The sequence below is a fragment of the Oryctolagus cuniculus genome, chromosome 8, assembly GCF_964237555.1.
Source record: "Oryctolagus cuniculus chromosome 8, mOryCun1.1, whole genome shotgun sequence".
Classification (NCBI taxonomy): Eukaryota; Metazoa; Chordata; class Mammalia; order Lagomorpha; family Leporidae; genus Oryctolagus; species Oryctolagus cuniculus.
In genome coordinates this window covers 96,986,983-97,014,526 of record NC_091439.1, presented here as the reverse complement: position 1 = coordinate 97,014,526, position 27,544 = coordinate 96,986,983, and the positions used below count along the sequence as shown (strand labels likewise).

Below are 27,544 nucleotides of genomic sequence, written 5' to 3'. Positions count from 1 at the left end.
CACCAGTTACACCTTTGTCCCTAACAATCGTCTTATGAATGCTTATCTTTGGATTCAGAGAATGAGTAAGGGACATTGTAAATCATGACTTACACATAACAAGTGCCAAATAAATGTTGCTTGCATTGAATTACATCATATTATTGACACTTGAAAACATATTTATTGCTGACCATGTTAATAACGTCAGCTTTAAATTCAGAAGTCAGCATTTTAGATATACATACCTGTACTTGATAATGTGAGACTTGACAAATTCTCCCTTTAATGGAGATTTATGGAATGCATTTTTCACCTGTTTGAAAAACATTCAAATATGTCAGCAAGAACAATTTTCTGAAATTCTGTGAGTTAATTCAAAACTTTAGGAAAATTTAAAAACATACTTAAAACATCAAAGGTATTTCACAAAGTATGGAACTTAAGGAATTTTGAAGATTTTTTTCTTTTGGTATTCTACTCAATAACTTCAACTAAACACCTGAGAAATCATGGCAAAACAAGAGATAGGATCTGCTGTGCTATACTTCAAAAGAGACCAGGGAGAATGAATGGGTTCTTTCTTGAAAAGTGAAAGTGAGTGCTTGTGCCCTGAGATAAGAACTTGTAGTGCAGGTAGATAAAAGCAGTGAAGTAGCCTGCCAAGTGATAGATCATGAACATGAGTGTATGGCAGTGTCACATGTTTCCTAAACCCAGTGAAAAGGTTGCCAGGTATCCTGGCATAACAAGTACCCTGCTAGCACGTGAAAGGCTCTTAGATACGCCCATGTAAACCGAGATACCTAGCTTAACTCACCTGTGAGATTTGCTCTAATAAGATAGAACTAAGTATTTTGTGGAGCTATTTCTTACAGCTAAAAATAAGAATTCCAGCCAACTTATTTCTTTTTTTTAACTGGGAGTGTAGAAAGGGAAACACTCCAGATGTTTTCTGGTTTCAGGGCGTGGCTCTTTATCAAACACAGTCACTGCAATCTGGGGATTGACTGGCAGAAGCATTGAGCCTTTATATTCTTTTTTACATTTCATTGACTCCCGAGTCTTTGAACCCAGGACCAGCTCCCATAATGATGAGGCAAACCGGTAGAGTACAGAGAAATTCTCTAAAGAGTTATTCACTTGGAGAATTTTATCTAAGACTTCGTTTCTGCTAAGTAATTTTAAAACAATTATTAATTCCAAAGGTGTTGAAGATGTTGTCAGACTGGATCTTACATAACTAATATTGGGGGATGACAAAAAGAACATCAGAAATAGTTTTTTTTAACTTTTCTGGTTCCATTTGCTTTCCTTTATTTTATGTATGTATTTCGTATTAGAGAAGAAATTCTTTATATATGTCCCTGTCTTGCTGTTTACAAGTACAAACATAACCAGGATTTGACCTCCTCCCCAGTTAAGTGGCCAAATCCTCAGGCTTCTGGGCTCCTAGGCAGTTTCTGGAGAGCAGGGGGCCACTTCCATCCAGTTCTTACTCAGGATATTAGAACTGGAAGACAAATTTGGAAATTAATTGACTTTATCTAATCAAAATTACCTTACTTTTCATATAAGGGAATTTTTTCCAGAATGATACAGCAATGTGCCTAATGACAGATCATCAGACAGGAGATGGTACTACAGCTAGGAGTCCCTACCCCTAGTCCAGTGTTCTTTCCACCACATCATTCCGCTCATTACCTCATGAGCTATCAAGAAAAGCCCAAATTATTCCTTACGTAATCTGATAGTGATGGGAACTCATCAGTCTGGTCCATACTATTAATTTTTCCAATTTCTTAAATATATGATTCAGCCCTCAGTGTGAATGTGCAACTTCAATGTGCAAATGAACCACCTGGAGATCTTGTTAAAATGTATTATGGCTGATCCTCCACCTGCAGCGCCAGCACCCCGGGTTCTAGTCCTGGTTGGGGTGCCGGATTCTGTCCCGGTTGCTCCTCTTCCAGTCCAGCACTCTGCTGTGGCCCGGGAGTACAGTGGAGGATGGCCCAAGTGCTTGGGCCCTGCACCCATGGGAGACCAGGAGGAAGCACCTGGCTCCTGGCTTCGGATCAGCGCGGTGCACAGCAGCACGCTGGCAGCAGAGGCCACGGGGGATGAACCAACGGAATAGGAAGACCTTTCTCTCTGTCTCTCTCACTCTCCACTCTGCCTGCCCACAAAAAAAAAAAAAAATAAATAAAATAAAAAAATTAAAATTAAAAAAAATAAAATGTATTACGGATAGTGTCTTTTTTTAAAAAGATTTATTTATGTATTTGAAATAGTTACACAGAGAGAGAGGAGAGGCAGAGTGAGAGAGAGGTCCTCCATCCACTGGTCCACTCTCCAGTTGGCCACAATGACCAGAGCTGTGCCGATCCGAAGCCAGGAGCCAGGAGCCTCCTCCAGGTCTCCCACCTGGGTGCAGGGGCCCAAGGATTTGGGCCATCTTCCACTGCTTTCCCAGGCCATACCAGAGAGCTGGATGGGAAGTGGAGCAGCCGGTACTCAAACCGGCACCTACATGGGATCCCGGTACTGGAGACGATGGCTTTACCCACTACACCACAGCGCCGGCCCCAACGGATAGTGTCTTAAGGACAGTGGACTTAATGATGTCTTAAGGGCAGTGACCAGTATCCAGGAACTTCCTATAGATTTGTGTAGCAAAAGCTGACCCAACGTGGGGGATTTTTAAAACTAAATTACTGTTCAGGTTCATGCCGAATAGTGTCAGTATTGACAATCTTTTTTTTCCTGAGGGTCTCTTTCTTAGGAAGCATAGGATGCAGCAATCATACCAAAGACCACACTCACATTCTCAATTTCTGGGCTCTGCAGATCAAGAACATAGTGCTAGCTAGGAAGGCTGAGTAAGAGGGATACAAAAATGATTCAAGAGCTGGCGCCGCGGCTCACTAGGCTAATCCTCCACCTTGTGGCGCCGGCACACCGGGTTCGAGTCCCGGTCGGGGTGCCGGATTCTGTCCCGGTTGCCCCTCTTCCAGGCCAGCTCTCTGCTGTGGCCAGGGATTGCAGTGGAGGACGGCCCGAGTACTTGGGCTCTGCACCCCATGGGAGACCAGGAGAAGCACCTGGCTCCTGCCTTCAGATCAGCGTGGTGCACCAGCCACAGCGCGCCGGCCGCAGTGGCCATTGAGGGTGAACCAACAGCAAAAGGAAGACCTTTCTCTCTGTCTCTCTCACTGTCCACTCTGCCTGTCAAAAAAAAAAAAAAAAATGATTCAAGTTCATTTGGTTCAGCCTGGGCAGTATTATCAGTTTTTTTCACATCCCTTAGGTAAAGTCATTTCCCATCTTGCAAAGATAGACTAGGATCAGTTGAATGGATATTTTAGAAGTTTTTATACTAAGATAGTTCATATCCATCTTATACGTAATCTACAGTGACAGTAAATGCCCAAGAAGTGAAGAAAAGAAAATGCTTACCATTGATTCAATTCTCTGGCTCATTTCTGTGAAATTTTTAGAAGCCTCCTTTCCAAAGTCACCATATACTTTGTCACTTGTGAATAACAATGTGCTATAGTAATGGTGGGTCTCTCTGTGATCTATAAAGAGACAAAAAAACCCATCATGATTTTTGCCCAATGTGTGTAAAGCATAGTTATTTCTCCATGTGGGGGACTCCTAGAAAGAGACATGGAAGTCAGGCCCCATCCCAGGTCATCATCTTCATCACATTTTCTCAGGCTTTGATACTGTCTCAGAATGAAAGACAATGGCATTCATCATCATATGAGTACTAATGCTGTAATAAATGCTTGGTGTTCCTGGAGTAATGTACAACTACCCTGCAGCTGCGGGCTTGTTACTCATGTATTATCCATTCATTCCTGAATAAGCCACAAGAGATTGCTAGTCATGTCAACTGCACACACCTGTGGTGATAGAGTCTGAAGCTTCCCAAGGGTGAACGTATTTTCATATTCAAAAATTAGGTTATTCTCAATTTAGCAAACTATACATCAACTCTGGTCACAACACTCTGGTACAAGAAAATTAATTTTGGCTATAAAGGAGACGAAGGTAGGAATTAAAATGCTAGAGATTGGGTCCAACGCTGTGGTGTGGTAGGCTAAGCTATTGCCTGTGGCACCAGTATCCCTTATGAGTCCCAGCTGCTCCTCTTCCTATCCAGCTCTCTGCTTCTGGCCTGGAAAAGCAAAGATATCCCAAGTGCTTGTGCCCCTGCACCTGCGTAGGAGACCCGGAAGAAGCTCTGGCTCCTGGCTTCAGATTGGCCTGGCTCCAGCCATTGAGGCTATTTGGGGAGTGAACCAGTAGACAGAAGATATTTCTCTCTGTCTCTCCCTCTCTGTCTGTGACTCTGCCTCTCAAATAAATAAATAAATAAATAAATCTTATTAAAAAATGCTAGGGATTCAGCAAATAGATGTTTAGGCAGCTAGAGCAGCCACCTGACATCCCTTGTCAAGCCAGTTAGCTTCTTCCATAGCCACGTGGATGGCTTGTCTGCTCTTAGCCAGTCTGCCCTCTCTGCGCCTAGTTTAAACAGCCCACATGTTTTGCCTACTGGACAGTTAAAACAATGTAGCTTTTCTTCTAGCCTCCTATATATGATGCAAGCACGGAGCCCTCTGACGATTCATTTACTCATTCAAGGAATATTAACACTGTTTTGTTTTTGTTTTTGTTTTTTGTTTTGTTTTGTTTTTGGGTGAAAGATACTCTGCCAAGCCTTATTAATATAATAGTGGCCGCCGGCGCCGCGGCTCAATAGGCTAATCCTCCACCTTACGGTGCCGGCACACCGGGTTCTAGTCCCGGTCGAGGCGCCGGATTCTGTTCCGGTTGCCCCTCTTCCAGGCCAGCTCTCTGCTGTGGCCAGGGAGTGCAGTGGAGGATGGCCCAAGTCCTTGGGCCCTGCACCCATGGGAGACCAGGAGGAAGCACCTGGCTCCTGCTTTTGGATCAGCGCGGTGTGCTGGCCGCAGCGCGCCGGCCACAGTGGCCATTGGAGGGTGAACCAACGGCAAAGGAAGACCTTTCTCTCTGTCTCTCTCTCTCACTGTCCACTCTGCCTGTTTAAAAAATATATATATATATATATATATATATATATATAATAGTGGCCAAGACGGCTGTTTATGGAAAATGGAGTATGCCTCATCCAACCTAAACTTCTTTCCCCTTCTCTCTTCCTTTCCATTCATTTCCTCTTCATTTAAAGTCCAGGGGGATACTAACTAACTAACTTTGAGCACCACGTCTCAGAAATATTCACATAGCCCATTTAATTTAGAATAACTGCAGCATTACCCACAATCTCAGGTGGCAATCTCAGAAATGTACATAACTTGCCCAAGTGCAACAGAACATGTTTCCCATTAAAATGCAGATTCTAGTACATAAGGTCTCAAGTTGTACCTGAGATTCTGCATTTGTATTTTTTTAAAAGATTTTATTTGTTTATTTGAGAGGTAGAGTTACAGAAAGAGAGAGAGAGAGAGAGCGCGCTTCCATCTACTGGTTCAGTCCCCAGACAACAGCCAGGACTGGGCCAGGAGGAAGTCAGCAGCAGGAAGTCCATCTGGCTCTCCCATGTGGTTGGTAGGGACCCAAGTACTTGGGCTATAATCTGCTGCCCTCTTGGGTACATTTGCAGGGAGCAGGATCTGAAATGGAACACCAGTGCTCAGATATGGGATGCAGCTGATGACTTAACCCATTGCATCACAACACCAGCCATGTATTTCTTTTTATTATTATTATTATTTGAAAAGTGGTAATGGAGGGCACAGGAGAGATCGCATCCGTTGATACACTCCCCAGATGTACACAACAGCTCATTCTGGGTCAGGCTGAAGTGAGTAGCCCAGATTCCATCAGGGTCTTCCACATGAGAGGTAGGCATCCAAAGAAACTGAGCCATCATTTGCTGCCTCCCAGGATGCACATTAGCAGGAAGCTAAAATGGGAAGTGGAGTCAGCAGTCAAACAAGGCACTCTGATATGGGATGAGTGCACCAATCTCCTGCCCCAAGATTCTGTGTTTCTAACATGCTCCCAGGTGATGCACGCTGCTGGGACCTAAGCACAGAGCAAACAGCCAGGTTCTACAGAAGAACAGAGTACTCTAAGTCATGTTTGTTTTTTTAATTATTAGGTTGACTCATTTGAAATTGCTATTTGCATAGGTCAAAAAAGTCAGATATGGACAATTTCATATGATTCAACCAAATGAGCAATTTATTTATATATAATATTTTACTTTGCTCTATAAGCTTAACCAGGCACTAAGTGTCAAAACGTATTCCCAGTTACTAGAATTATGTGGCATGTGAGGCTATTGAAAAATACTGTTTGGAATATTAACAAAAAAGTAAGGAAAAGAAGGATGAACTTGAGCTTGTGGATACTTTTCTAACTGGTTTGTGATTATCTAACTTGCACTGATGTTGTTTAACAAATTAGCCAGATTACAACTAAATGACAAAGGGGCAGAAATGCAGCATTGAAGGACATGGACACAAATTATACAAAGAATTCTGTTCTGTCCTGGGCTTTATGAAATGAGAGTCAAAATGCTGTTTTCTCAAATACAATTACCTTCATCCATGTCTGGTGATTTCTGTAACAGACTGGTTTGCTTTGATTATTTTGGCATGCCAGTTCCTAAAGGCTCATGTGCTATATCCACTCTGTTGTGAGTCTATGTCCCCAAACAGACGCAGGTCTGGAAGCTGATGACAGCACACATCACAGCAATCACTGTGTATTCAGGTGTGCTCTGTGGGTAGCAGGAGTCGGTGTTTCATCTTTCTCAACTAATCATCCAAACAATGGGTTTAGGAAAGGTTACTGGAAGAACCTTGCCAGGTTTTCATGATATGTCTATGCAAAAGATTTATAAGCCTTATAAAACTCAGCTTGGGAAGAGGCAAAGAAGTAGTAAGGACCACTTTTTTTTCTCACCAAGGTGATCAGAACCCTGGCATTAACACAAATTCCTTGTGAAGTCAGACAAGCTAAAGTAGGCTCAAATAAGATACTGTGGTATGATTAACTGATTTGTATCACTCAATATTAACTAAATATTTGGAAATATATGAATTTTTTAAACTTTACTTAAGAGGCAGAGAGTTAAGGTGAGAGAGACAGGGAGTGACAGAGAGACTTCCCAAGCACTGGTTCATTTTTCAAATGCGTGCAATGGCCAAAGCTGGACTAAGCTGAAAATGGGAAGCTGGGACTCATTCAAGGTCCCCATGTGAATGGTAGGGGCAACCCACTTGAGGCATCACCTAGTGCCTTCCAGGCTGGAAGCTGGAATGAGGAGGGACAGTATTCAAACACAGGAACTCTGCCTGGGACGTGCGTGTCTCTGCTGCTGTGCCAAATAGTCACCCTTGTGAATGTTTGTAAAGCACCTAATATGGGCCTGGATTCTGCTAATTTGTGGAAATACAAAGTGAATGAAACATGGTTCTAGGCACCCATACTGAGGAGTGATGCTAACAGCAGCATTTGAGTCCCACTGTTACGTCGGGGCTCAGTATACTCCTGAGAAAACTACAAAAGTAAAACATTCTAGCAGTTCTTTGTAAATAAAACCAGTCTCAGAGAAATCTCTGATATCAAATGCAAATGCCCAAAATTTAAGGACCTGTATGTGGGTACATTCTATTGAAAAAAAACTTAAAAAATTATTTATTTAAACCACTCAAAACAATCCACCTAGCTGTAGAAATTGAGATTAGATTTGTGTGATAATAAAAGAAGATGGCCAGTTTATAGATCATTCTTCTCAGAGGAAACCAACTTTGACAAATCCCCAATTAAATTAGAATCCAGTGATTAACTTCTATGGTTACCAGACCTAGAGCATCAAAGCATTATCTAGGCACAGGGGGAGAAATTAAACTCACAGGTCATAGTGGAGTAAACTAATTAAAAACCCACGGCAGAGTAGAAGGCCACTTCAGAAGGGTGGTTATTCTCTGGATGAGCACTTTTGAAGTGCCCTTGAGAGTTTTCTAATGAAATAGCAACCAGCCATTCATCTGGCAGTGAGAAATCTGATAACTGTAGAGTGATCCCTTTATAATTAACCTTCTCAGCATATCCTATCCTCTTTAATCACCACAGTCCAAGGACATTGCAACATGAACATCTCAACAATAGAAATAGGTACTTATTCAACAATTTCCCACTACAGCATTTTTCCAAGCTAGGAGTCCAGAATTGTGAGGATTCAATGAGAAACAAAGCAGGTGAAGAGTTCTTTGCACCAGCTAAGCAAATGAGTCATTAGTATCAATCAACAAACCTGAGGCAAATCAAAACAGGAAGAGATGTGGGGAAATATTTGGGTAAATCATATGATACTGGGGCTGCTTATACTTACTGTGTCTCACATAATGAACAGTGACTCCAATACACACTGCCAGGACAATCAGAGATAGGAAGGTGATGAGGCCGATAACCCAGGGCTCCAAACAGGCACTTTTCCTGTCTTTCACCACAGCTGACCTGAAGACGAAAGAAATGGGTTATATCACAGGGCACACTGCACCCTCTCCTTAGGCAGAACAGATATTTCTGGGGGATAAAGGACATGATTCATAGTATTCTGTCTTCACATCCTAGTCTCTCTCTACTGAGACTAATCCTGGCTCTAGCTGTTTGACCTGTGGCAAGTAATTTGACATGACTTCTTTGTGCCACAATAATGTCCTCATCCATCAAATGAAGATGATAATACCAGTACCGATCTCATGGGATTTTTGTGAGGATTAAAACAAGTACTATCTGCAAAGTGCCTGTAATGGTGGCTGGCATGTTAGGAAGTGCCACTTAAGTGTAAGCCAGTATTTGATGACCTGACTTGTACAAGATACAGAATCAAGCTCTATACGAGCTACAACAATGTTTGAAGACTGTTTCTAGTACTTGCAATCTTTCAAAAATATTTATTTATTTATTTACTTATCAGAAAGTGTGTGTGTGTGTGTGTGTGTGTGTATGAGAGAGAGAGAGAGAGAGAGAGAGAGAGAGAGAGAGAGAATCCATTCACTGGCCCATCTCCAAATGGGAATGGACCAGGCTGAAACTGGGAGCCAGAAACTTAATCCAGGTATTCCACATGGGTGGCAGAAGCCCAACTAATTGAGTTATCACTTGCTACCCTATAGACTCTGAGGAAGCTGGAGTCAGGAGGGGAGGTAGTCACGCCAGTACAGGACATCGGTGTCTTAGCTGGCATTTTAACTGGCACACCAACACCAACTCCTAGCACTTAAACAGCCTCTGAAGTGTACTGCATCTTCTACTATACCAGTTTCCAGACACAGCTTCTAATTCCAGACTTCTAATTTTCTGACTTATTTCTGTAAGGGAAAGGGGCATAGAAACATCGTTCCCCTTTTCCTTACATTTGGTGCCCTGCATGAGGAAACACCAATTTTGCCCCCTTTTCCTTACAATTTCCAAACCAAACTTTGCGTAAGAGTTCACTAGAGGTCTCGTTCTGGAGAACCTGAGTTTCTAAGCTAATCTTTACATTTATGCTTCAGGGATGCTACAGGAACTCCTGTCTGCATGAGATTCTCTCAACCTCTCTCATTTGTTCTACTCCTAAAACATGATTATGGAAAAAAGTTAATCAACCTGGCTTTAGTTTGATTGATATTGTGTGCTGTTCACTGGATTTAAAATACTTGGTAAGCAAACTCATAAGCCAGAGAAAATGAAATATCAGAGTGGCTAAGGAGTTTGAATAAGACATTGCTGTTATACATTTCTTGAGTTATTTATCATGCAGATTATCTGTGTCCTGTACTTCTCTTTCTTTGGGCACTACCTGTGTGGTTCATTGAGACTGCGGTGAAATGTGGTATTGTGCTGGAGGGGAGCTAGATATTGAATCATAATAAGAGGACTTTACATCCAGCACTTACTTACTTTGATTCTTTGAAAGAAAACTTAGATTCATTTTTGTTTGTGATTAATATTTTATTTGTTTTTGGTTTTATAGTTTTTAACAGATTAAATATAGCTCATAGGTACAATTCTAAGAGTATAATGATTTCCCCTTCCTTCTCACTCCCTTCTTTCCTTTTCTTTTCTTTTCTCTCCCCTTCCTTCCTTCCTACCTTCCTTCCTTCCTACCTTCCTACCTTTCTTCCTTTCTTGTTTCTCTTGCTCTCCTTTCTTTTTAAATTTTTTTTTTGACAGGCAGAGTGAACAGTGAGAGAGAGAGAGACAGAGAGAAAGGTCTTCCTTTGCCATTGGTTCACCCTCCAATGGCCGCCGCGGCCGGTGCGCTGCGGCCGGTGCACCGCGCTGATCCGAAGGCAGGAGCCAGGTGCTTCTCCTGGCCTTCCATGCGGGTGCAGGGCCCAAGGACTTGGGCCATCCTCCACTGCACTCCCAGGCCATAGCAGAGAGCTGGCCTGGAAGAGGGGCAACCGGGACAGAATCCAGCGCCAGGATTGGGACTAGAACCCGGTGTGCCGGCGCCGCTAGGCGGAGGATTAGCCTGTTGAGCCGCAGCGCCGGCTTCTTTTTAATTTTTGAAATAAAGTATTCTCAGTTTACATTATCAGCCTTTCTTTATTAGTTCTGTAACTTAAATCATTTAAACTCTGAGCTGATTTTCTAGTAATTTTTCTAGTAAAATTTCTAGCTTTTCAGTAATATATAGGATACTGACTCTGTCTAAAGCACTGTAGAATGAAGACATGATTGGTAAAGTTGTTGCAAACTGCAAAGCATTTCACAGTGAGTAATTTTTTGCTCCAGAGATCAAGAGGACTCCATTTCCTAGTGATATAGACCAGGAAATGAAGATGTTATCCTATTGGTTGGTGTCACACTGTCCTTGCATCCTGGCTTTCCCGCCCACAGTGTGGGGAACATTGTTATGTAAAAGTCACAGGTGTCATCATCTCCACAGGTCTCTGCCCCTGCTGAAGGCTCCGGGATGCAGCACAGGGCTCCAAGGAGTCTACCAGGTCTCCTCCCTTGTGTCATGGTTTTCCCATGGGGGCTGTTGCTAGGGAAACTTCATATTCCTCCCTCCCTTCCTCCAACTCCAGTTCTCCCTTGAGTGGGATTTCAAACACCTGTTCCTAGAATGGTAATTACTGCAAGCTAAAAAGACCTTTCCACAAGAAGTATATTTTTATGTGCAACTGTGCCTAAGAAACCCCAAACTGACTCCAGTTCACCTCTGAATGCTTGCTGTTCATCTGTTGCAGGAGAAAGGAGATGCATATAGCAGACGTAAGCAAAACGGTGTGGGGATATAGGGAGGGAGGGATTTTTCAGTCAATGTCAAAGCATGCCGGGTGGAGAATATGAATTTGTACTGGTAGAAAACATGACATAATTATCAAAAGCATTTTATTGCTATGTAGAGTTGTAAAACATGACAAGTTCTATTAGTTCAACAATAACTTTTAATCAAGATAGAAATGTAAGCAATGCAGTCATGAAATTGATGAGGGAGAGCTACAGGTTGATCAGTGGCACTTTTTCATATAACAGAACACTATATGTGTGTGCATAGCAAAATATGCACCAGGCATGCCAAATCATTAGCAATACAAGGTGGAATAATAAATAGAAGAAAAATGAGAGTGTATTTCTGGACTCTGCTACCATCTTATTAATTGTAAAGTCTTATAGTGGGAGATTCAATTCGCTCTCTTCTCCATATGAAAAACAGGTAATAATTGCAAAAAACCCTCCTAAGCTGATGAGCAATGTGAAGATAAAAATGGTAAGATACTTTAGTACTTTGAGCTTCCAAGTATAAAATCATTGTAAAAAAGCAAAGATGTTTATGATTATCATCATTATTTTAATTATTAGTAATAATGGTATGACCACATTGCTGAGATGGTTGTCGTTTAAAACATTATCTCTTCCTTTCCTAGTCTGGATGGCTTTGCTTTTCAAACTGATTCGGTTTCTTTTATTTTCCAGCTTTATTGAAGTATAATTTACTCTGTTTCTTAATTGCTTTTTTTCTCAGCATGTGATTCAGTACTAAATCGCTTCAAATTACATGTGGTTAGGAAGTGTGCTCAAAAAAATTAGTGAAATGGAGGGATAAATCCATTTTACCTGTAAACAGACACTTGTATAATTAACCCCCTCCTACACATAAACAGTTGCCCAATCATTCTCTCTACCTGCTGGAACTTATCTGAACCACCTCATGCATATTCACCTTAACACAGACTGGGAGATTCCAGTAGCCTCACTGGTATCAAGCTGCTTTCTTGTTATAATTTTTTTCTTAGCTTAAGGACATGTGCATTTAGTGACAAGTCAGGTAAATATGACAGTTAGTGTATGGATGTATTTGTTTAGCTTCAAATTTCCAGAAAAAAAGTAATATGTCCAGAGCTGCATTATTATTATCACCTTTTCAAAGTTTATTATTTACTTTTATTTATTTGGAATGCAGAGTGACAGACAGTGCTAGATCTTTGATCCATTGGTTCCCTACCCAATGCCTTCCACAGCTGAAGCCAGGAGTGGGAACTCCATTCAGGTCTCCCACATGGGTGGCAGGGACTCAGGTACTGGAGCCGTTGCTTGCTGCTTCACATGGTGGGAAAACATATGGAGCAAGATCAGAATCAGGGGAAGGACTTTATCCCAAGCACTACAGAATGGGAAATGGGCTTCCCAAGTGACAGATTCATCTGCTGTGCCATAACACCCACCTCTCATTAGCACTTTCTGATGAGCTATTTTTGGAATAGTGCTTAAAAAGATCAACAATAATAGGAAAAGGGCAGATGAGTCTCATTCAAGCATGGGAAAATCACAAGGCAAGGCCCACAGAGCTGTAAAGGAAAGTTTGGCAGAACAAGTGCCAGGACAGCACCCCACCATGTGGTGAGGAACAGTGAGTCTCCAACTCTCGACTCCTTCTCCTGGCCGCACGCGGCACGGATACTCGCAGTAGCATGCTTCCCCAGTGCAGTCCAGAAAAGCTGCTATGAAAGAACATGACATCTATAAAGTTTCCAGTTCTGAATCATTGTCGTCAGCTCTTTAAGCCAGAGTTTAACAAGCCTTTATAAAAAGATCTAGATAACTCTTACAGGCTTTCTGAGCTGCGGTGTCACTGTTGCAGCTACTTAACTCTGCTACTGATGCACGAAAGCAACCGCAGCAGCACATGATCTAAAGATGATGGCTGTGTTCCAGTAAAACCTATATTTCTGTGTGCTGAAATTTAAATTTCTTTTTAATTCTTAGCTGCCATGAAAGTTTTTTTTTTCTTTTCATTTGTTTTTACCCATTTTAAAAGATATGGCCAGTTTTAGCATAACCACCACACAAAACCAGGTGGCAGGCCAGATTCGGTCATTGGGCTGAAGTTCACTGATGGCTGCCTTAAGCAATCGCCTACAAGGCAACACTGATTATGTTGTGAAACTATAATGATCTCTTCATTTTCTAGTCTCAGCCTCATGGCAAATCTAATGGAGTGTGTCTTAAATCCTACGGTCCCGAACTTGTTCTGGCATTTCTCACTAAAACTTATCCTATAACTCGATGACAGGTTTCTCGTCTGGCTCCCCGGTCTGAATCATGCTCTACTCCCATTAGCTGTCTCTCAAGAAGTGAAATAGAAAATGGCTTGAACTACTAAACCCCATGTCTATTTGCATTAGCCTAGCATTTCTCTTCTTCTCCAAGAGCTCTTTGCTTTTGCTCTTATTTCCTCCTATCTGGAATAACTTAAAGTATATTTTTTTACCTGCTTCATGGAAGCCTGTGTCTATTTAAGAGCCAGTTCAAAAACTCTCCTACGTAAGTCTGGTGTATTCACCCCTGAATCTCACCCTTAGGTATAAATTTGAGCTCCTTGGAGTTAGGACCTGGGCCTTATAACTATATTCTCTGACCATATGCTCAGGAAATGTTTTCAGAAGGAATTAAAATGAAATTGACAAAACCAAATTGGACCAGTCATTCATCAGCAGCACAATTTATGTTCCAGAATCCACCTTAGTCCTAGGAAAGAACTTGAAATATTACAAGGAATAACAAGACAGACACTGTGAAAAATAATTGCTGGTTAAGTAAAGCATGATTTAATAAAGCTTTTCATTAATAAGCTATCAGGTTACTATTCCTATTTAACCTATATTTAAAGCACGTGGGTTTCTAACTCTGTAGTCTGTGTTTCTATTATGAAAGTGTTTTGGTAAAGGATGTGACAAATCCAAATAAGGATACATTAATTTCAGGAAACACATATCAGCATAGTGCAAAATGTTGTGAGAAAATGAAATTAAAAGATAAAGTAGGGCAAGCATTTGGCACAGCAATTAAGATACCACTTGGGATACCTGTATCTCATACTGAAGTCCAAGGCTCAAACTCTTGCTCCCCTTCCCATTCAGCTTCCTGCTAATGCACACCATGTAAAGCTGCAAATGATGGCTCTAGTCCAGTCCCTGACACCCATGTGGGAGACCTGGATTGAGTTCCAGTCTACTGGTTTCTACCTTGCCCAGCCTCCACGTTGTGGGCATTTAGTGATTGAACCAGCAGATTCAAGATCTCTCTCTCTCCCCCTCTCTTTTTCTCTGCCTTTCAAATAAGTGGAAATAGGGCTGGTGCTGTGGCTCAGTGGGTTAAAGCTGTTCCACTTCTGCTCCAGCTCCCTGCTACTGTACCTGGGGAAGCAGCAGGGGATGGCCCAAGTACATGGGCCCCTAACACCCACATGGGAGACTCAGAAGAAGCTACTGACACCTGGCTTTAGCCCAGTCCAGCCCTGGATGTTGTGGTAATTTGGGGAGTGAATAGTAGATGGAAGATCTCTCTCTCTTTCTCTCTCTATAATGCTGCCTTTCAAATAAATAAATAATCTTTAAAAATAAATAAATGAATATAAAAAAGTTTTTAAAAATGTTTTAATGTGAAAAAGTTTAAAATTCTCTCACAGTTTTTTCATACTATGCATTCTTCATGAATTTTGAGAACTTTCATATTATTTGAGGTATCTACGTATTACAATACCAAAACAAAAGCACAAAGAAAGATACCAGAATGAAGTAATAGTATAGTAGTTTATTATATTGAAAATATCTCGCCAGTGGTTAAGATTTAAAAGGTCAATTAGTAAACACTCAGTATTTGTTTTATTGGACAGTAATTTAACTCATAGGATTGTGCCCATTGGTCCTAACCACACAAATATTTCAAAAGCATTTTACTTTGAGGACAGCTTATATCAGCAGGCATTGGTGAGACAGTCAATCTTTCTCATACCTTTTGGAACCAGGCTATAAAAATAAGCAGCTTAGAAAAAAATATTGTATATGTGTGCATAGTCATGATTTCATTGCTATTTCAAAGAAGTAGTAAAAATTACTTCTTAAACAATTGCAAATAACATATTTCTATTCTTTCCACTGATTTTTTTTAAAAAAAAAGCAAATCTACAAAATATCTAACAGCATCAGCCAGGCTCTAGACTGAATTAGAATGTCTACATTCCCTGCTATGGTAATTATAGACAGTTATCACAGAGAAGTCACAATTATAACACGGTAGTAGTATAATTACCAGACAACAATTTCCATGTTCTTTTACTAAGACAAATGATGGGAAAGTCATTGTTATTATTACAATGTTTTTATTTATATCTCACATTATACCAGACTGAGTTAGGGAAGCTTTTATGCACACACACACATTCATACATTTGTATTGCATGTGAGTGTGCATGTGTGTATAGTGTTAAATTTAGGAATGGAAACAAAGAAAAATATGTTAAAACATAAGATTAGAGGCCTGCGCCGCGGCTCACTAGGCTAATCCTCCACCTGTGGCGCCAGCACCCAGGGTTCTAGTACCAGTTAGGGCGCCGGATTCTGTCCCAGTTGCTCCTCTTCCAGGCCAGCTCTCTTCTGTGGCCCGGGAAGGCAGTGGAGGATGGCCCAAGTGCTTGGGCCCTGCACCTGCATGGGAGACCAGGAGGAAGCACCTGGCTCCTGGCTTCGGTTTGGCACAGCGCCAGCCATGGTGACCATTTGGGGGATGAACCAATGGAAGGGAGACCTTTCTCTCTGTCTCTCTCTCTCTCACTGTCTAACTCTGCCTATCAAAAACAAAATAAAACAAAACATAAGATTTGAATACTCCTGTAAGTCATAATTTCCTTAAGTCAGGCCACAAAATTGGTAGCTCTCCAGCAACCAACTGCAAAACAAACAAAACTGTGGGAAAAAAAAAAAAAAAACCCTACCAAAAACAAAAAGTAAATGAACACCTTCTTCATGGCATTCACAAGGTAAAAGCAGTGTAATTGTTCAACAGCAACACAATTATTTTAGGTCCTCATAAAAATAGTACTTTGCAGTATAATAGATTCTATTCTCTACAATATTCTTAGCACAGAATCAGAAATTAGCTTTTAGACTCTTAGTATATCCCTCAATATTGGCAAACAGCATCAGTAAGTACTGAGTAAAAATGATTTGGAGTGGTGTGGCTGTGCAAAATCATTCAGACAACACACTCCTGTGACACTTCCTTAATTACTTTCAAAATTCCTATAGAAGAGAATTGCCTATCGTAAAAATCTAAAGATTATAGGAAAAGTGGGCATAAAACTGGACTTTAAAAACATCACATTACTTGGTATAACAGTAAGCTCTTAATAAATATCAAGAGTGACAGGAAATCCTACCTTTTATTAATTGTTAACTTAGGATAAACCCATACTTAAAACCATTCCTATATTTAACCACCCATAAAATTCATGTGATAGTATGTCTCCTCCCACCTACTTTAACATCATATCTTGTTAGATAGGCGCATTATATAAACATGGGTAGCAACTCAACAGTAAAGAATGTCTCCTATCTCCATTGTGTTATCTTTAAAGTCTTTAAGTTCCCAATCAGATATAGTACAGCAAAGGTTACTACTACAAACCTACAAATTAATATTTAGGTTGACACTTTACCTGACCTCCAGAAATTTATAATTACAGATAGGTGGGGCACAGAACATTTAAAGATATTATTAAGCAATTAGATATGGGTTTATAGACTTATAAATTGAGTTATTGTTAAGTGTTAGCTCCAGTAATATAATAACTTTTTTTCCTCAAATGCTTTTCAATTCAAGGTAATAAATGATTCTGACCTGAGTAAGAAACTAAAAGCAGCAGTTTCCCAGAGCTAACTAAATCCAGTGAAGGGAATTGTACATGCCTAAAATATGGAAGAAAAATGAGAATGAGCAGGTAGTGTTCTGCTATGTATAAGAAGAAAATTAGTTGTGAAACCTGAGCTAGAGACACTCTGGGGACTATTAATATAGAGCTTCAAACTCTTGGAAACTTTTTTAAATATTATCTGTCATCCTACCAAATCTTTCTTGTGACTGTTTTGATGCCTCCTATGTGAGTTGGCAGAGTGGAAGTAGTTCTGAAATGGAAGATTAGTGACATGCATTTTAGATCAAGCAGATGAGAAACCTAAGAACATATTAAAAGGTGTACAAGTTCTAGCATACCCCCCAACCTGTATGATGTTGTGTGCTCTCATTTTCTTCATTTGTTAAAAATAATGGATATTTCGGCCAGCGCCGCGGCTCACTAGGCTAATCCTCCGCCTTGCAGCGCCAGCACACCGGGTTCTAGTCCCAGTCGGAGCGCCGGATTCTGTCCCGGTTGCCCCTCTTCCAGGCCAGCTCTCTGCTGTGGCCAGGGAGTGCAGTGGAGGATGGCCCAGGTCCTTGGGCCCTGCAACTCATGGGAGACCAGGATAAGTACCTGGCTCCTGCCATCGGATCAGTGCGGCTGCCATTGGAGGGTGAACCAACGGCAAAGGAAGACCTTTCTCTCTGTCTCTCTCTCACTGTCCACTCTGCCTGTCAAAAAAAAAAAAAAATAATAATAATAATAATGGATATTTCAATTGATTTAGATGCTTTTTAATTTTCACCAAAGCTAATGTTTCAAGCCTCAAATAATGCAGAAATGCTTAATATTATTAGAATTAAAGTTCAACATTTATAAATAATCAACCCTCTCATAATTTTTCAAATGCATTATCTTTCTGTGGGCAACAATGTCAGATAATTTGGAATAATTTGTAGTGAAACTAGGGTACCACAAATCATTTGAGATAATGCAAGTATTGTACCTATAAGAAGTCATACTTTTTTGCAACTTGAATCCTAAGCTAGTTTTAAAATCTCCAGAGCCTGATGGCCTGCAAAATTGGATTATGCCAGTAGGAAAACATGCTAAGACTCTGTGGTATCCCCCAGGTCACAGCCTGGCAAGTGCTGCAAGCTATACACCGAGAATCCTAAAAATAATCTACAAATTCCTGTAAATAATGAAATTATATCTGAATTAATTTAGCAGTGGAGGCCAATGGAAAAATATGTGGTTCCTCTCAATGTTTATTTAATTGAGTCAAAAAAATGAATTTTCTTGATTAATGAATTTCTTGCCCCAAATACTGACCTCTAGTATCTGTATGTAGTGAGTCTCAATTTCTAGAAGGAACACAAAATCTGTGAAGGCGATCATTATATATTCAGCTTAACTTAATTATACTTTGGCATTTTAATAACATGTAACAAAGAATGCTCAGACTCCTCTTAGAATCAGGTAGGATATTCTGTGCAAATGCCAGAAAAATGATAAGACAAGTATTATTTGATCCAAAGCATCTAAATATTTTAGTGTACCAATGGCTTTAATCCATATCAATTTGTTGACAGCTATAAGACCTGTAACTACAGCTCAGCTCACTTGCATCTGCTTCATACTCACATATCATCTGCCTGCTGTTCATCACAATCGGATGTATCTCTCATCCTCTAACACTGCATGCCTATGGAAAAGACTCCTAGGAGCCCATAGCAACCATCTGGGTTTTTTCTTTCCTTAACAACAGAATTCTTGATATTTGTTTAAAAGCATTGCTACTTGAAAAAAAATATCTGTAGGAATCACCATATGAGTAATTCTAGCCAATAGATGCTCTATTTTGTGGCTAAAATCTTGATGTACATTCCACAACTAGAATATATGTGTGCTGATTGGAGCTCAGGCAATCACATTAGGACATGCTCTGGAAGACACATGTTCATTTTGACAGGATAGTAGGAGCCCAGATTTCTAATTACTTTCTGAACCTTCTTATTAGCCCATGCCAATCTACCTCCAGACTTGTTCTATATTAAACAAAATAAAATTCTATTTTTTGTAATTGCTGTTTCTCTGGGTTTCCTGTCACTCATATATAAATCTTATACTAGCTATTAAAATATGAAAAAACAATTAGCTACAATCAAGGTAAATTGCCATTTTGGTGTATTTATTTTTGAGGAAAAATGACATCAAGAAACAATTGTCTCTCTGATTCTGTATATGGAAAAGATAACACAACATTTTTACTTAATTTTCTCTAGTATCAAGATTTTGTGATACAAATAATAAATCAGATAGTAAAAGAGCAAGAACTCAAGGTTCCAATCTCCTTATAATAAACTCTATGACATTTAAGCAAATGATTTTTTTGTTTGTTTGTTTAGTGGGTAAAGATCCAATTTTTGGTGTCAGACAACTTGGGTTTAGACCTAACTTTGCCTCTCACTAGCTAGGTGTTCATGAGAAAGTTACTGCCCTTCTCAAAATCTACATTTTCCTACCTACAAATGGGGTTATTTATAGGACCCATTCTTCTCAGAGTTAAGTGAAATAACACTTGCAGTCTATTGACACTCTGCCAAATAGTCAATAGTCAAGTATTTGGCCACTGACATTATTTCTTCCATCATAATGAGAAATAAATTTGTTTTTAAAGTGGATTTAAAAATCCCTCAATTTGTCTCATGTTTATCTCCAGGATAAAGACAGGTAGAGCAGTAAAGGCTCCTAGCCTCAATCCTACTCCCCCCACAACAACTCTGCTCCAGACATCAGGGGTTTGTGTTGGACCATCTATGCAAAATGGGATCCAGCTAGTAAAGAAAATGTAGAAATCAGTCATCTTTGGACACATCCAGTTCTAAGACTCTACAAGTCAGGCAAGTGCTGATTGTTAACCATGAAATACGCAGCTTGGTGCAAGGACTCCAAACTCTGATGATGAAATCTCAATCTAGCATTGTTGTTGAATCTATTAATAGGTGCCCAGGTGCTTCATACTGGCTTGCATTTGAAATATTTTCGATGAATTCATTTATTATTTTTGGTATTTTCTAGATTAGGAAAATTGAGACACCAAAAGTAAGTTAATCCCTTGAAAGTCAAGGAAAATTAGCCCTGCCAAACCAAGACAGTATCTGTGATTTGAGGGATCACGACATGATAGAAGCAGCAGGGAAGATGAACAAGCACAGGGTTGTTGTCAGAATACAGGTACTGAAGCTCCAACTCCACCAGTCACTCACTCAGAAATGTGAAGTCTCTGCCTTTCTAATCTTTGGTATTCCTCTCTGCAAAATCAAGGTAATATTAAAATTATCTGTCCCACAGGATTGATGCTAAATACCAAGTAAGAAATATATATATATATAATTGAGATATTTTTATTCCTGTTGTATATACTTGTTTTTAATTTTACTCACTATGATCTGACAATAACAATCAATAATTGATTTCAAAATATAATTTCAGTTAAATAGGGTAAATAAATCAAAAAGATTATACAACATAAAAACTATATCCGATAACAAAGTATTGTATTCTTGAAAAATGCTGAGAGTAAATTTTAAGTGCTCTCATCAAGAAAGAATGATATTTGAGGTAATTAATATTCCAATTATCTCAATTTAGCCATTTCAAAATATACATATATTCAAAAAATTGTACAATATAAGTATACATAATCTTTATTAATTAAGAAGGAGACACATACATAAGGTCAAATGGCAATAGTGATAGCAATATTTGTTGGGTGGTGTGGCCACCTATAATTTAACTCTACTTCACTATGCTGGACTCATTATATACATGAACTAACAAGAAAGATTCTATCTCTAGTACTGAGTGATCCACCTATTTCTGTGACTAAATGCAAATTATCTAACTTTGTTTTCTTCCCTTATTTTGTATATTGCAAATAGCAACACTGTTTGTCTCCAGCCTCAAGGTATATTCCAAAGATTATCTATTGAATAATAACATTTTCAGTGAAAATATAAATTTTATATCTTTTAATGCAATAAAAGGGTTAATCAGAGTAGTGGAAGAACCACCTAGACATTGTACGGAGAGTATAGACCTGGGCTAATTCTTTGTTCTTCCATTTATTACAACCCTGTGCAAATGTTACTTTTCTGAGTCTCAGTTTCCTCGTCTGTAAAACATATGGGATGATATGGAAATTAAATGCATATTATATTTTTGGATGGTGGTTGGCACATAGTACATTTGAAGCAAATGATATAAATTATTGTTTTATTCTGTATTAAATCACAGTTCAACTTAAGTGCTAAGCTCTTCACTGTTTCTGTAACTTCAAAAAACAGATATCATCTTACATCTTTAGATGAAAGTTTGTAAGCTAGAATTTAATGATACCTGTGTGGTACTTTAGATTTTCCTAAGACTAGTTCTGTCACCTTAGAATTACTATTCTAGGGGCCGGTGCTGTGGCTCACTTGGTTTATCCTCCGCCTGCAGCACCAGCAGCTCATATAGGTGCCAGGTTCTAGTCTCGGTTGCTCCTCTTCCAGTCCAACTCTCTGCTGCGGCCTGGGAAGGCAGTGGAGGATGGCCCAAGTGCTTGGGCCCTGCGCCCACATGGGAGACCAGGAAGAAGCACCTGGCTCCTGACTTCAGATCGGCGTAGCTCTGGCGGTAGCGGCCATTTGGGGGGTGAACCAATGGAAAGAAGGCCTTTTTCTCTGTTTCTCTCACTGTCTAACTCTATCTGTCAAATAAATTAAAAAAAAAAATTACTATTCTAAAAATCTCAGAAATTGCTTATCCACATAAGCCACATGTGTACCTGGGAGATGATTGGGTTTGCAAGTTCTCACATGACGTTAAAGCACATTTTTTGTTTCTCAACCTTTTAACATTTTAATCCACTCATTTCAAAACCTATTAAATAATGCATGAATCTGAAAGAGTATTCTTTACAATTCTCATCCACAGTCCTCTATAAGAGTAAGTCCAAGGAAGTGGGTTTGAAGTACTTCGTAGTGCAGTTTCTCTCAACCCTAATCCTGACAGAGCCATGACACAGGCCAGAAAACCCATATGCTCATATCTCAGCTCACAAGAACTGGTCCACAACTGCTCAACCTACCCTATTCCTAAGTGCTTAACTCCATAGCCATGCTTCCGAATCACAGTGCTGATACTGAGGAAAATGGTCATGCTATTTTCTCCTGAATATTTCTATTTATTCTTTGTTTATGTTGAAGAAATGGCACACTTTTAGAAGAAAGAAAACAACAATCCCAGAATACCAAAAGTCCATTAGACAATGACAGTCATTACAGATGAATGAATTAGTTCCAAAAAAGTCTACACTATGATGAACTTAATTTTCTTCATACAGCAAATGCAATCCTTTATAGAAAGTGATGGTGCTATGGTTCAGTTATTGATCAGCTTTGAGATGATGTGAAAAAATTAGATTATGTTACCTTGCTTAAATAAAAATTTTTAAGAAAACTAGACAAGGGAAAACAGTACAGTGTTTAAAATGTCTTAAAAACCTATGGATGGGCTGGCGCCGCTGCTCACTAGGCTAATTCTCCGCCTGCAGCACCACCACACCAGGTTCTAGTCCCAGTTGGAGCACCCGATTCTGTCCTGGTTGCTCCTCTTCCAGGCCAGCTCTCTGCTGTGGCCCGGGAGTGCAGTGGAGGATGGTCCAAGTCCTTGGGCCCTGCACCCGCATGGGAGACCAGGAGAAGCACCTGGCTCCTGGCTTCAGATCAGCGCGGTGCGCCGGCCGCAGCGGCCATTGCGGGGTGAACCAACAGAAAAGGAAGACCTTTCTCTCTGTCTCTCCCTCTCACTGTCCACTCTGCCTGTCAAAAATAAATAAATAAATAAATAAAATCTATGGATGAAAGAAAAATTATATATCTACCCTTCTTCCTCACCATACATGTGCATGAGTTCAAGCTTATCTTTATACTAGCTGTTTCTCTGTTTATACACTCACATTTTCTCTTTGTGGTATATGTGTGTATTTATGTTTTCCACTTCTCTGGTAGTATATAAACCTTACTTTTTACTTTCCACACATGGTAGACAGTGTTTTCCAGGAAAACAATGTATATTTTAAAGCCAGAGAAACCAAGGTCAGATTCGAGGTTCAACATTTGCCAATCCCGGACATTCTAGTCCACAGTTTCTTCATCTTTTAAAAGCAGTGATACAATAACCATTTCTCAAAGTAACAGCAAGGTTTAAACACACACCCTATAGTAGGTACTCAATTTCCTCCCAAAGAACTTGGTGGGCAATGAGAACTCACTAAAATGATTGCTCTTCCATGACAGAGAAGTAAGCACTGGAGCATGAATAGGAAGCAGCTCTGGGCCTCTGCCTTGAAGAATTATCCCTCAGCTAACTATTGACTAACTACAGGTCAGTTTGTCACCAAGGCTTTTCCTATGAACAAGAATTTTAAAATTCAAATAAGATCATCCCTCCCATTTGACATGAGCTACCCACTAATGTCTGTCCTTTCTTCAGTTGCCCAGACATTCTGAGATTATTCTTTCCTCTTAATCATCGCTACATTGCATAAATGAGAAGCCTCCTCCCTTGGAGGGAAAAGACTAAGGAGGGAAAGGTGACTAGGGAGAGAGCACCTCCCAATAAGATATAATTACAGCAATTTAAATAAAACAGGTCTACTTCTCCAAAAACATGACATTAGTGTTTAGATTGTTTTAGTCTTAGAAGTTCCTCTCTTTTTTAGTTTAATTTATTTATTTTCATTTTATTTGCAAGGGAAAGAGAGAGAACAGAAAGAAATCTCTCTGTTAGTTTACTCCCCTAAAATCCCCCAGAAGCCAGGCCAAAGCCAAGAGCACAGAACCCAATCCAGATCTCCCACACGAGTGGTAGAGACCCAAGTGCTTGAGCCAACACCTGCTGCTTTCCAGGGTGCGTGTAGCAGGAAGGGTCAGAAGCAAAGGCGCTGAGGCTTGAGTCAAGCACTCTGATTTGGGATGAGGCAATCCCAAGCAGTGTCTTAACCACTGCACCAAATGCTGATCCCAGTTTTTTTGTATCTTTACACTGTGTTGATTCTTCTCAAATGCTAGAGTGAAAAACGATTATCTCATGTAAACTTTAACAAATATGATTCCCATGTTTCAAACAGAGATCTATTAGAATTCCTGGGATGGGAGTTGGACTTCTCTATTTTTAGTGAGCACTCATTAATTATAATACAAGGGGTCCATGGACTACACTGTGAGAGACAGTTCTTAATTTAGTGAAAATTAAGGTTGTGCGTTTTGTTTCATTTGAATATTATTCATTTTGACCTTCATCTATTTAAGTATATATAAATATTTTAAAGATTTAATAATTTTTAAAATTTATGTTCACTTTATTGGAAAGGTAGACAGTCAGAGAGACAGAAGGGGATCTCTAATCCTCTGGCCCATTCCCTTAATGCCAGCAACAGCCAGGGCTAGCCCAGGAGCCTGGAACTCAATCCAGGGCCCCCACATAGGTGGCAGGGCCTAAATACTTGAACCATCATCTGCTGCCTCCCAGGGTAGCTGGATCAGATGTGGAACAGTGTAACTGAGCCAGGCACACCAATATGGGATCTTGACTGTTGCATCAAACACCCTTTTCTATATAGATATTAGTTCTAATAAATCTAGTCTTTTTATCTTTAATTCTTCTCAGGGGTCATTGTTAATTATGAGTATATATTCCCACTGCCAGTGGATATATTTAACAAACATATTTTTCATTTCCCTATTAACTTATTCCTGATAAAGTTTTATTTAACCTTCTGCTCTGTGTATGTATATATGTGTGTGTCAACAAAATTTATGTTTTGATTTCTTTATGCTCAAAAAAATAACACAGGACAAGTGTTTCTGGAAAACAGCAACATACGAGGAATAATGTTCACCTGGTCCAGATTTTGTTTTTCTATCCTTAAACTCTTACAAATATGATTTTCCAGTCAGGTGAAATAAAGGAGGAGCTATCAGAAATTTTGCTGAAGGGAAAGAACTGTGCTGCTGAATCAAAGTTCTCATCTGTTCCTTAAGTGATTTCTCAGTTGCAAGCCAACGTCTTTAAAACTAAATTTTGTAACTTACATTCCAGAATGTCAATTACACCTCTCTTCAGAGTTTCCCTGTTGGCACACTTACTCCAGCAAAGACGCACAGTAAACGTGACCCCTTCCCGCTCTAGCCTGTCTTTTAGCAACTCATCACACAGAAGCCCACTTTGGACACAGACATGCTTCATCTTCCCTACAACCTGCAAGTCAGGAAGGTGTTTTTATTGGTTGGTTGGTTTGGCTTTGGTTCATGGTTTCTTCCTTGGGAGAGAACGTCCATGTATTCTGAAGTAGGAATTTTAAAAATCAGCACATTGCCTTCAAATTAGGGATTACTCTCAGAAAAAAATTCACTCCAATATCCCTATATTATATTGTCTCTGTACATTTGCTATTAAATTTCTTACTCGATCTAGCACAGACAAGGCCTGGAATCTTTTTATTATGATAAGTTTGGGAGAAGGTTTCTTCAAGTGCTGTTTTCTATAGTAATATTGTCAGATATAATGAGAGAAAACTTAGGATACAAAACTCTTATAGGTTATAGAGTATTATTCATTAAAAGACAAGGAGCCTCCAGGAGTCTAAAAAATTTGTAATGTTTGTGGCTTATAATTACTTCATTACCATGTTTAAAAGAGTATTAAACTTCTGACACAAAGTATGTAGAACTTTCTATCAAGGCTGCTTTTCCATATTAAACAAAAGTCAGAGATTCTTTTGAAAGTTTAACATTTTTCAAACATTTTCCTCAATAATAAAATAAAAATAATATGCCAATACGTGAATCAGAGACAATAAATTTTGAAAATAAAATTATTTTCAGCGTCTCAACTGATACACTAAAAATCTTATAACTGGTTAACTTTGAACATTTTGAAACAAAACAACTTCAAAATAATTATGATTTATCTATTATAGAAGTTTATCATGATCAGGTGTCTTAACACAGTTATTTTTAAAATCTGACTATTAAAATTTACATCTATTATTGTATTAAACTGTTTCTATTCTTTCAAAACATCCATAATTTTTAAATTTCAGACTATTTTCCTACAGAAATGATTTTAGATTAATTTTTCAGTCATCAGTGCCTTATAAAATTATTTTCTCAGTAAGGAAAACAAAATCTAAGCTGGAAACACATTATATTCTACTTGAGACAAATAAGAAAATCAAAAGGCAGTTGTCTAACACTACATACCTTTACATCCTGTGGGCTCCTTCAAGAACATGGGAAAACACTCTGGTATAGCACAAGAGAGGATGGAGGCCACTAACACAGCAAGAACAGAAATTTGTTTCTTGACAAATTCAGGTAAAATCTCAAAAGTATGTTCTATATTGATAATACTGAACTGGAGGTCCACATGTTCCTTGATATGTTGTATGTCATTTTAAACAAGTTACCCAGAGACAGAAAGGCAAAGGGAACTCACCGATACATCGCTGACCAGCAAGGAGGAGTCCTGTGGACACAGAGGTTGGCAGTCAAGTGTGCGCCTCCAGCTCTGTCAGTGCATCCAGCTTCTTGTGGGCTGGATTGGGGTGAAGAAAGAAGTCACCGATCATCTAAACAGAACCAGTCTGACGGGTCCTGGCTAGTGAGGTAGCGACTGGTTGTGTGACTAGTGAGACAAAGACAAATTTTATAGAGAACAAGACAAAAATAATTTATAAGCACTTTCTAGGAGTGGAAACTTAAAGGCTGTTGTCTTAAGATAATAAAAAGGTATTAGCATAAACCAGAATTTTTAGAAAAGTCAGGCATATAAATCTACAAGGAAATTTTAGAACCATCTTGCTCACCCTTCCCATGTTTTAATGAAGAAACTGAGATACAATTATATTAAATAGCTTGGTCAAAAATCACATAGTTAATGAACCACCAAAGCAAAACTAACACTTCTATTTCAAAAACTAATCAGACACATTTTCCACTCTGTCATCCATATAATGAAAGTTTTTGTTTGGTATTAGCTAAGTCAACTGTTGAAAATACATTAGAGATTTAAAAAGCATTAATATGTTAAGCTTATGTGGATCTTTGTTCTTAGAAAACAACTTCAAGAAGTTTACAAATATTAATCTCCAATTTTACTGGAAACAGGCAACTAAATGAACAGAGTTACTACTATTTCATTTCTGGAAAGTAAATAATATATATTTTTAAAATGTGTGTTTACACACCATATGCAAACATCTGTGCATTTGTGTCAAGTAAAATCCTTAAATTGTCTTACCTAATCCCCTTAAACCAGATAAGGAGT

At 39.3% G+C, this 27,544-nt stretch overlaps 1 protein-coding gene across 1 annotated transcript in view; it reads right to left on the bottom strand.

Annotated features, from left to right (window-relative positions):
- LOC100354881 (transmembrane protease serine 11E) overlaps positions 1 to 26,861 on the bottom strand; it is a 48,077-nt gene extending 21,216 nt beyond the window's left edge. Inside the window, exons 1-4 of the mRNA XM_017347522.3 lie at positions 26,714 to 26,861; positions 8,381 to 8,505; positions 3,439 to 3,560; positions 228 to 295 (exon numbers count right to left, since the gene is read on the bottom strand). Coding sequence (XP_017203011.2) covers positions 228 to 295; positions 3,439 to 3,560; positions 8,381 to 8,505; positions 26,714 to 26,721 — 323 coding nt within the window. The 5' untranslated portion in view covers positions 26,722 to 26,861. The remainder of the gene's footprint in view (positions 1 to 227; positions 296 to 3,438; positions 3,561 to 8,380; positions 8,506 to 26,713) is intronic.
- Positions 26,862 to 27,544: the final 683 nt, after the last annotated feature.